The sequence below is a fragment of the Chrysochloris asiatica genome, unplaced genomic scaffold (genome assembly GCF_000296735.1).
Source record: "Chrysochloris asiatica unplaced genomic scaffold, ChrAsi1.0 scaffold00047, whole genome shotgun sequence".
Classification (NCBI taxonomy): Eukaryota; Metazoa; Chordata; class Mammalia; order Afrosoricida; family Chrysochloridae; genus Chrysochloris; species Chrysochloris asiatica.
The window spans coordinates 9,299,130-9,309,935 of NW_006408565.1; the positions used below are offsets into that span (position 1 = coordinate 9,299,130).

Consider the following 10,806-nt stretch of genomic DNA (forward strand, 5'->3'; position numbering starts at 1 on the left):
ATAGAATGGAAAGAACAACATAGGAAACTCAGAGAGAAGCAGACCTGCCAAGAAACATATGGGTGAACCTAAAGGAGTGGGAAAGGAAGGAGCTCTGGTAGTGTAGTGGTTACGAATCAGGCTGTGAACCTTAAGGTCAGCAGTTCGAAACTACCAGCTGTTCCATGGGAGAAAGATGAGGCTTTCTGCTCCCGTAAAGATTTACAGCCTCAGAAACCCTGTACAGGGTCGCTATGGGTCGGAACTGACTCCAAGGCACTTAACAACAACAACAACATAGGAGTGGGAGATAAGTCCTGGTGGCACAGTGGCTAAGTGTTCAGCTAGCTATTAACCTGAAGGTCAGAGGTTCAAACCCACCAGTTGCTCTGCGGGACTAAGATGTCGCAGTCTGCCTCCAAAAAGATTACAGCCTTGGAAACCCTATATGGCAGCTGTACTCTGTTACGTAGGGTCGCTATGAGTCAGAATCTACTCAACAGCAATGGGTGTAAGGGTGGGCACGAATCTCTTTCTCACATTAATGCTTACTGGAGACCATTCACTGTGGATATTGGCAAACCTCTACATTTAACCACCCTATTGCTTTGCAAGAAGTCCTGGTATGATGCTGTGGGTAATCACCAGACTGCTAACTACAAGGTCGGCAGTTCAGACCCAGCAACTGCTCTTCAGAAATCCTCTACAGGGTCGCTATGAGTTGAAACCAACTCATCGGTACTTAACAACAGCAACATTGCTTTGCAAAGGAGTCCTGGCAATGCAGTAGTTAAGCACTTTGCTGCTAACCAAAAAGTCAGTGGTTTGAACCTACCAACTGCTACATGGAAGAAAGGACCTGGGGATCTGCTCTCGTCTTCACAGCCTACAAACCCTAGTAGGCAGTTCAACTCTGTCCTATAGGATCACACGAGTTGGAGTCTACTTGTCAGCACACCACAATAACAACAACACTAATTGACCCATAAGACAGTGGCCACTGTAGCAAGGAAAAGTCTATGAATGGGTCCAACATCTTGGGCGCCCTCTATAAGGCTGATTAGCAACCAGTCGATCTGTGAGCAAGAGGCAGCAGTGTGACAACATTACTCAGGGAAAACAGTCAGACCCCTACCACTTTGGAGAGGACAATGAGTCATCCTCACTGGAACTTCTGTGTATTCCAAATATGGATTGCATTTCTTACCCACAGTGCCTCTGCAAGCATCATGAGACTGATTAATCCGTTGCTTAGGGCCGTTGTTGTTCTGTGTTCCCCTTGAGTTGGTTCTGACTCATAGCAACACTGAATAGGATTTTCAAGAAGTGACTGGTGGCTTTGAACCACCAACCTGTGGTTAGTTGCTGCCACTGTGTGCTATTGAGTCAGTTCTGAATTGTACCAACCCTGTATAGGGCTTTTGAGACTGTAAATCTTTACAGGAACACAAAGTCTCATGTTTCTCCTGAGGAGTGACAGGTGGATTAGAACTGCTAACCTTGTGGTTAGCAGTCCAGTGCTTATCCCACAACGCCACATCAGGACTCCAACTAGGGCTTTTGCTGATGTTAAATGCCGTTGAGTTGGTTCTGACTCATAGCGACCCTGTATAGGGTTTCCAAGGAGCAACTGGTGTATTTGAACTGCTGACATTGTGGTTGGCAGTCCAGTGCTGATCCTACAGTGCCACACCAGGAGCCCTAGGCTAGGGGACTAATTTTTTGGCACACAAAAAAAACCTATACCTGGCGCTGCAGGATAATGTGCTGGTCAGCAAAGTCAGCTTGAATTACAAGGTCAGGGGTTCAAATTCACCAGCTGCTCCTTGGAAACCCTATACAGGTTTGCTATGAGTTGGAACTGACTTGATGACACTTAACAACCACATACCCAGAATCAGCCATCCTGAGGGAACAATGGAATGGAATGACTTCATTTCCAAAGCTTTCATCTCCTCAGCTTCAAAATGGGAGTTATAAATAGTAAATGGTACTTCACAAGGCTGCTGTGGGACCGTACATAGATAACTTTGCACAAGTCCTGGCATGCAGCAAGTGCTCAATAAATAGTAAATAGTATTAGTTTAATTGATTCGTGAAAGCCCTCCACACCCTAAGAGGAAATGGTAGTCAGCCTTCAGTAAACTGCCTAGGGGCATAGACTCTACCTTAGTGTGACTTGCTTTGAATGCTGTTAGCTATTTGGACAGCCACAGCTTGAATTGCATCTCTCTGCCAGCAGCCAGCCCACAGAAGCTTTCTGAGGTGCAGAGCAGGAGGAGAGAGGAAACTGAAACTCTGCAGACTAGGAAATAGAAACTCCGACTGGGATTGGCCGCTTGGGGCCGGGTGAGAGAATCCAACGGATTATAAAAAGCCAGGCTTCCATCTGAGAGCTGTTTCTTGACAACAGTTCCATCCATCAGCTGGCCCTAGGCACGACGATTCTTCCTCTTCTCATCTTCAAGGTAAGCTAGTGAGGTTGCAAGGGTTGCAGGGCTGTAGTCACCCAGAGCTGCTAACTAAATGGCATCACCCCTCACCACCCCCATAGATCTCCTCGGGTACCAGGTCACACAGAACACTCAGTAATGTTTATTATGCATCTTAACCATAGAAAACTGTGTGATATCATTGTAAATGTAATATTTCTTAGATGTGATAGGCTACTTCTGTTAAGATTACTGTCTTGAAAACCTGTGGGGAAGTTTTAGAAATCCATTTGGCTGGCAATTAATTTGATTTTTTGTTTGTTATTTTTAACTGTGCTGTTATTGTTCTAAGTGTTAGGGATATATGGTGAGCAATTTCTAAACTCACAACCACCCTCTGAAATAGGCTTGGTTAATGTAACCTCATTTTAAGGAAAAGGTCCAGAGAATGAAAGTACCCTAATACCATGCCCATGCCCATGCCCAAGTGATTACAAAACTAAGAATAGCAAAAGTAATAATAACAGCTGCATCTATGAAGGTTCACCATGTACGGGCACGACACCTGAAGAAGAATTTCTCATTACTTCCGTGAGCTCGGGACCTCACTGTCATAGTTGCTGTAAGGAATGGGAAAACCCTAACTCCAGAGAAGGGATCCTGGCTTCCACTGGTCTGAAGACCTTTTCTTCCGTCTCCACCCAGGACCTGCCACAAAGTCCGTTCGCGGCGCCACCATGCGGCAGAAGGCAGTATCGCTCTGTCTGTGCTACCTGCTACTCTTCGCCAGTGGCCAAGTGGAAGCAGGTGAGCAACCTAGCCTAGTCATGTGGCGTGGGGGAGGGGTGTTAAAAAAGGGAGGGAGGCTTGAGGACAGTTGCGGGATCTCAGGATCCCAGGCGTGCCTCTGAATGCGAGAAGCTGTTACAGTGCATAGTGCAGAGTTGCTGTAGCCAGAGTCTCGGGTTCGAATCCCTACTCTGTCCATTTCTCCATATTTCCAAAATATTTTCAGTGCCAGCTATGTACCAGACACAGTGCTTTCTCTGATGATCTCCGTAAGGAAGGTAGCAGCTTCCACTTTTGGGAGTAGTCTTCTCGTGGGCACAAAGCAAGGGGGCCCTCCTCTCAACTCCGCTCCGTTTTGTCTGCTCTCCCAACAGGAAAAAAACGCTCGGAGGACTCAGACGGCAGTGACTCCGGGTTATGGGGTGCTCTGCCCTACATGGCGATTGGAGGAGGTGTGAGTGGGGGGGCGGGGCAGGCAGGTTGGGCGGGGCCCTGCCATGTGTGTGCACTCACTTCTCCTCTCCCCCTAGGGCTCATGGTGGCAGGGCTGCCCCTGCTAGGCTTCACTGGCGCTGGCATCGCCGCCAACTCCGTCGCCTCCTGGATGATGAGCTGCTCTGCGGTGCTGAACGGCGGCGGCGTGCCTGCCGGGGGAGTGGTAGCCACAATGCAGAGCCTCGGTGAGTGGAAGATCAGACCCTTGGCCTGGAGCATCAGGACTACCGGTCCTGTTGTGGGTCCATTTCTCCGGCTGACTTAGCACTATGAAACTGGCACTCTTATTATCCTTATCATACATATAGGGAAACTGAGCACCAAGGGCTTAAGCAATTTCTTCCAAGTTCTCACAACTGATTAGTAGCAGGCCCAGGATTCAAACTAGTCAGTTCAAGTCTAGAAGTTTGGTTTTAGTCTCTAAACTCTGATGTCCCACAGATGCTTTGCCCAAGCCTCAGTTCTCTCAACTGGAGACGATGCTAATTATCTCTGTTCAGCATTTATGAATCTGTTCAATCTCAAAGTGGCAAAGAAACACGATGGAGCAACCCAAAACAATCTCACACCATCCCTGGTCTTGATTTGAGTTTCTTCAATACCCCAAAAAGAATAGATTCAGAACCATCCCTCTCTCTCACTCCTTTGCTTCCTGCTTCAAGCCTCTCTGCCTCCCTCTTCTCTCCCTTTCTCCCCTTGCCCCCATTCCCTCCCTTCCTGCCTCCTCCTATCTTCCCTTTTTGTTCCCTCTCTCTCCCACACCTCCAAAATCCTGAAGAAAAGCTACCTTTGACAAACTCCCGCCCTCTGTGTTTCTGAACCCTCCACCTTCTCTCAGTTATGTATGATAAAAGTCCCTTGAACCAGCTAGGCAGCACGGAGCCTTCTCTGAGGGGGAAGGAAAGAGACTCTGGCTAGACCACACCCCTGCAGCGAAGGGATGAAGGGCGGAGACAAGGCTAAGAACACTCTCAGGCAATAAGAAAGTTGTCCTCTCATAGGTCCTTTTATCCTACACCAAGGATGAAACCACTTCTTGTTTGTGAACCTTCCCAGCACCCACACAGTAAGGTCTCCACAAAGGTGGCTGTAAGGAGCATTATTAATAACACAGCCATTCTCTGTGGCTTTTCCATCTTTGAAACACATCTCTGATTTGAAATGGCAAGCAAGTGGGGAAATACAATTTACTTTGCAGCAGTCCTGTTTCCCCTCCAGGCCTTTTGGGACTCAGCCAGTGGTTTCCAGAATTTGGATTTCCAGTGATCAGTGTGCTTGCTTTACAGGGGCTACTGGCAGCACTTCCCTCATGGCCAAGGTCGGGGCCTTTCTGGGTTACAACGTCTATAACACCATCAAGAGTAAAGATGATGAGGAGGATTAGCAACCAGCAGATGCCAGGAAACGCCTCCTTCCTCCTTGCCCTCTGTCTTGGGGTTGGAGTCCAGAGCTTTCTTGTCCTTTTCGATGACCTAGGTGAGAAAACAAAATAAATTCTCTAAGAATACTTTGTCGTTCAGTGAGTCACTCTTGCTATGAGAAGACCCAAGGTTTGGCTCTGGCCTGCCTCATCCATACCTCCACACCCTCATTTTTCCCTGAAGTCATCATCAGCTCTCAGAATACAACAGCTGATATTGTCTCTGAGTCTCACACATCTGCTCTGTCTGCCGGGAATGCCCTTCTGAAACTTAGCTACTACCTGAAAAACTCCCTGCTATCCTTTCAAATGCACCTCAGGAGATGCCTTTCCAGAAGAGCCCCTTACTACCCTGACAGAGCAGGAAGGCTTAGGCGCCACTTCACAAGGTTCCTGGGGAGGCAGAGCTAGGTTTGTGAGAGAAGCTTCCAGCTGCTTCTCTGATTAGGCAGAGATGGAGAAGCCAGCTCTCCATTCTCTGAAAAGTCACCAGAGCTGCCTCCCTTAGCTGGGGAATATAAGGTCAGCTAACTTCCTTGCCCTGGGAAAGAGATATGTAACACCACTTTTGGGGCCCAGCAAGTCGTCTTTCCCTGGTAGAGTTCTGGGGATGAGGTGACTATTTGTGTATGGAGTCCATAACTCTCCTGGATGGGAAGGCAAGGAAAAGCTAAGCCCTACCTGGGACATTTGAGGTTTAGATGGCCTGTGCACGTGATCCAAGGTACCAGACCATGGGAAGGGCAAAGAGGAAGCCCAATAAATCAAATGATATTGATTCCAGCACTAGTGAAGAAAGGGAGGAACATACTGTGGTTCTGGTCTGTGAGTAGGTACACCTTCCTTTTGGAGAGACCTGCACCTCTGGGAAATGACTGTGAACCACCAAAACTGGTCACAAAAGGGTTTAGCACTTCCCACTCCTTCCCCCTGCCCCCATTGAAAAACAAAGGGTGAGGAAGATCTCCAAGGCAAGCTGTCCCTTAGGCCTCTTCACCCAGCCCCTCTTATAATCCAAAAATCACCTGTCTGGGGGAGAATAGGTCCCATTCTGCTTGCTTTCATGCCCAAGTTCCAATGTCACATTTGCAGTTAGTAATTGTTTTCCTTAGCTGGCTTGCCACATAGATGCAGAGATGGTGGGGACACTACACCCCCAAACCCTATCTCAACAGCTTGTGTCTGAGAGCAGAAACTGGGGCTGAGTCCCCTGACATGAGGCTGACTTACCGTTCAAACTTGAGCAGAATTCTGCCTCCACTGGGACATCCACAGAAGGGCAGTTAGAGTGGACTTCAGTCCATGGAGGGAAGAGGGTCTCAAACATAGCATCTCATTGCTACCTGTTGATTTCATCCCTATCTACCTGGAGAATTAACATACTTCTTAAGGTCATACATGGAGGACCCTGGATCTAATTAATCTCTTATCTCCAGTTTTGGGCATATGTTTACCACACAGTAGCTGCTCAATATACGAGGGGGCTTCAAAGAGACTGGAAAATTGAATGAAAAGATAATGGAATTTTTTTCATGAACTTTTGAAGGCCTCTAGTATACCGCAAGGTTGATGGTTCGAGCTCAACAGCTGCTCCTCGGAAACCCTATACAGGGTCGCTATGGGTCAGAATCAGCTCTATGGCAGTTAACAACAACAAGTATTGTGTAATGGAATCCTGGTGTGGTGCTATGGGTTAATGCCCTGGACTGCAAAGTCAGTTTGAACCACAAGGTCACAGTTCAAGCTCACCAGCCTCTCCTTGAGAACTATACAGGGTTGCTATGAGTAGAAACTGACTATCGCGATGGCACTTAACGAGAAGTGTATGTAAGACCCTGGCACCAAGGTTGTATTCTTTCACCATACTTATTCAGTCTGCATCTAAGCAAATAATCCATGAAGCTGGATTGTATGAAGAAGAACGTGGTATCAGGATTGGAGGAAGAGTCACTAACAACCTGAGATATGCAGATGATACAACCTTGCTTGCTGAAAGCGAAGAGGACTTAAAATACTTATTATGCATACCTCATCCACACCCTTATTTTCCCCTATAACTATCATCAGCTTTTAGAACACAACTGGACCAATAAATATCATCATGGTAAATGGAGAAAAGATTGTGCTCGCATCAACCATCAACACTCATGGAAGCAGCAATCAAGAAATCAAACAACAAATCTGCTACACAAGACCTTTTTAAAGCATTGAAGAGCAAAAATGTCAGTTTGAGGACTAAGGTGAGCCTGACCCGACCCATGGTATTTTCAATAACCTCATACGCATGTGAAAGCTGGACAGTGAATAAGGAAGACCGTAGAAGAATTGAAGCTTTTGTATTATGGTGTTAGGATGTTAAAAGTACCATGAACTGCCAAAAGAGGAAACAAATCTGTTTGGGGAAAAATACAACCAGAGTGCTCCTTGGAAGCCAGACTTCATCTCTCCTACTTCAGACATATTAGCAGGAGGGACCAGTCCCTGGAGATGGATATCATGCTTGGTAAAGTAGAGGGTCAGTGAAAAAGAAGAAGATCCCCAATGAAATGGATTGACACAGTGGCAGTAGCAATAGCTCAAGTATAATGGTTGTGAGGTCAGTACAGCACCAGGCTGTGTTTCTTTCTGTTGTGTTGCTATGAGTTGGTACCAACTTGATGGCACCTAACAACAAGAAGTATGTGAGAATTGAGCCTAAAGTTGGTCTCCTCCACTCTCATCTCTTTGTTCCTTCACCTTCCCCAACCCTCATGAGAAGGGATGGCTAAATCTCTTGTTCTCAAAACCTTTTCCTGGTTCCCTCCACTGCATGATGACAAAAACAAATCCACTGTCATCTAGTCGATTCTGACTCATAGTGACCTTCAAGGATAGAGTTGAACTGCCCCCTAGGGTTTCCAAGGCTGCAAATGAAGAGCAGCAGTCCACTACATTTTTCTCCCACTGATTGGCTAGTGGGTTTGAACACTGACCTTTGGTTAGCAGCAGAGTGCTTTAACCACCACACAACCAGTGTTAGGAGTCCTGGTGTGGTGCAGTGGGTTAATGTGCCAGACTGCAAAGCCGTTTGAACTGCAAGGTCGGCGGTTCAAGCTCACCAGCTGCTCCTCAGAAACCAACTCGCAACCGACTTGATGGCACTTCACAACCACAACAACCAGTGTTAAGTGCTGTCGAGCCAGTTCTGACTCATAGTAACCCCATGTTCAACAGACTGAAACACTGCCCAGTCCTGTACCAGCCTCACAATCCTTGTTGTAGACACTGTCCATCTCATTGAGGATTTCCTTCTGTTTTGCTGACCCTTTACTTGATGTCATCCACCCAGGTGGTATCTCTCCGGATACCATGTCCCAAGTACCTGAGATGAAGCCTCAATACTCTCACTTCTAAGAAGCATTCTGGCTGTACTCCTTCCAAAACAGATTTTTTCATTCTTCTGGATGTGGTGGTAGAGGTTAAGTGCCACTGAGTTGGTTCCAACTCATAGCAACCCTGTCAGAGAAAAAGAGGAAGACCCCCAACGAGATGGATCGGCCAGGTGGCATCATTGATGGCGTCAAGTGTGGCAGCAGTAGTGAGGTTGGCCCAGGATCAGACATTGTTTTGTTCTGCTGTACATGGGGTCGCTATGAGTTGGTTCCGACTCAATGGCACCTGACAACAACATAGGGTTTCTAAGGAGCAACTAGTAAGTTTGAACCACTGACCTTGTGGTTTGCAATCCAGTGCTTATCCTACAGGAAGTCCATGGCATATTTAATATTCTTCACCAATAGCACCCCTGCATCATAATAACAACGCCAATATGATGCAGGTTTGCACAGAAGACGAGGCAATATTTCCCCTTAAACACTGTGACCCAACTAGACAGAGTCCTAATCCTTTCCTTAATATTCTTTAACATATCTTTGATGTTAGTGAAGCATAATAGTCAAGAATTCTCTGGAGTCTCACAGATCTGGGTTTAAGTCCTACTCCGCTATCTCCTAGCTGGGTCTCCTTGGGTACGTTTTTGAATCTCTCTGTGACTCAGTTTTCTCCTCTGTGTTGTTGTTAGGTACCTTGAGTCAGTTTCTCCTCCTCTGCACAAGAGAATGAAACACTGCTTGGTCCTGAGCCATCCTCATAATTGCTATGTTTGAGCCCACTGTTACTGCTACGGTGTCAATCCATCTTGTTGGGGGTCTTCTTTTTTGCTGACCCTGGTACTATAGGATAAGCATTGGACTGCAAGGTTGGTGGTTCAAACTCAACAGTTGCTCCTTGGAAATCCTCTGTAAGGTCACTGTGAGTTGAAACCAACTCAATAGCACTTAGCAACATAATTTGCCAAGCATGATGCCCTCCAGGGACTGGTCTCTCCTGATGTTGTTGTTGTTGTTGTCAGGAGCCATTGAGTCGGAACCGACTCATAGCGACCCCATGCATAGCAGAACAAAACAATGTCCGATCCTGGGCTAACCTCACTACCGCTGCCACACTTGACGCCATCAAAGATGCCACCTGGCTGATCCATCTCGTTGAGGGTCTTCCTCTTTTTCTCTGACCCTCCATCTTACCCAGCATGACATCCTTCTCCAGCAACTGTTCCCTCCTGACAATATGTCCAAAGTATGAGAGACGAAGCTTAGCCATCCTGGCCTCCAAGGAGCACTCTGGCTGCACTTCTTCCAAAACAGATCTGTTGGTTCCTTTGGCAGTCCATGGCACTTTTAGTATTCGCCTCCAACACCACAACTCAAAGGCATCAATTCTTCTACGATGTTCCTTAGTCACTGTTCAGCTTTCACATCCATATGAGGTTATTGAAAACACCATGGCTTGGGTCTCTCCTGATAGCATGTCTAAAGTACAAGAGATGAAGACTCACCATCCTCCCTTCTAAGAAGCATTCTGACTTCACTTCTTCCAAGACATGTTAGTTTCTCTTTCATTGTTGTTGTGTGCTGTCGAGTCAGTGCCACTTCATAGCAACCCTACATAGGATTTCTGAGGCTTTAAATGTTTGTGGGAGCAGTAAGCTTCATCTTCCTACCACGGAGATGGTGGTGGGTTCAAATTGCTGATGTTGTGTCTCACAGGCCATGCACATCACACTCCACATACAGCACATAATAGCATACACACCCAACACACACATTCTATTCACATCCACATACCATGTGCCACATACAACATACATGTGCCACATAATACGCACACAGACACACGACTCTTATATACCTACCCACACACAAAACCAAGCCATTTAGCAAAATTCCTTCAGCCTTCCTGAACCATCCACACACCAAGGTTACCCAGGCCGAAGACTCACTGATGAGAGTGCAGGTTGTTTTTTTTCATTGTGAACTGAATGATAGTTTACATGGGAGAACATCGGCTTTACACCATTGTTTCATTGCAATGATTACAATCTCCTCCATGCATCATCATTCAACAGTATTTGCTTCCATTCCCTCTTTTTATCTTTTCTTTTTTTTTTGGGGGGGGGGGGCAGGGTGAGGAGATATACACAAAAACACTCAGGAATATATAATAATTTAAACAACCAAAGGACACATTCTGCAAGCCAAAGGACACATCCTGGCCGCCAGCAAGAATGCAGTTTTAATGGCAGGTAGTTTCACAGAGACCACACCATCTCCCCGTGTCCCCTTTTCTGGCAACTTCAGTTCACTTTTCTGAAAG

The 10,806-nt window shown here is 46.6% G+C and overlaps 1 protein-coding gene across 1 annotated transcript; it reads left to right on the forward strand.

The window, feature by feature from the left end:
* The first annotated feature begins 3,148 nt into the window (after positions 1-3,148).
* Positions 3,149-5,079, forward strand: IFI6 (interferon, alpha-inducible protein 6). Its single transcript, XM_006862233.1, has 4 exons — positions 3,149-3,218; positions 3,575-3,652; positions 3,731-3,880; positions 4,982-5,079. Exons 1-4 carry the CDS (start codon positions 3,149-3,151, stop codon positions 5,077-5,079), a joined length of 396 nt encoding a protein of 131 aa, XP_006862295.1.
* Positions 5,080-10,806: the final 5,727 nt, after the last annotated feature.

What these genes read in the sequence shown, in the direction of transcription:
- IFI6 (XM_006862233.1), top strand. Translation starts at nt 3,149, where the DNA reads ATGCGGCAGAAGGCAGTATCGCTCTGTCTGTGCTACCTGCTACTCTTC. An exon ending in CTACATGGCGATTGGAGGAG is followed by an intron (nt 3,653 to 3,730) that starts GTGTGAGTGGGG and finishes CTCTCCCCCTAG; the next exon opens with GGCTCATGGTGGCAGGGCTG. An exon ending in AGCCACAATGCAGAGCCTCG is followed by an intron (nt 3,881 to 4,981) that starts GTGAGTGGAAGA and finishes CTTGCTTTACAG; the next exon opens with GGGCTACTGGCAGCACTTCC.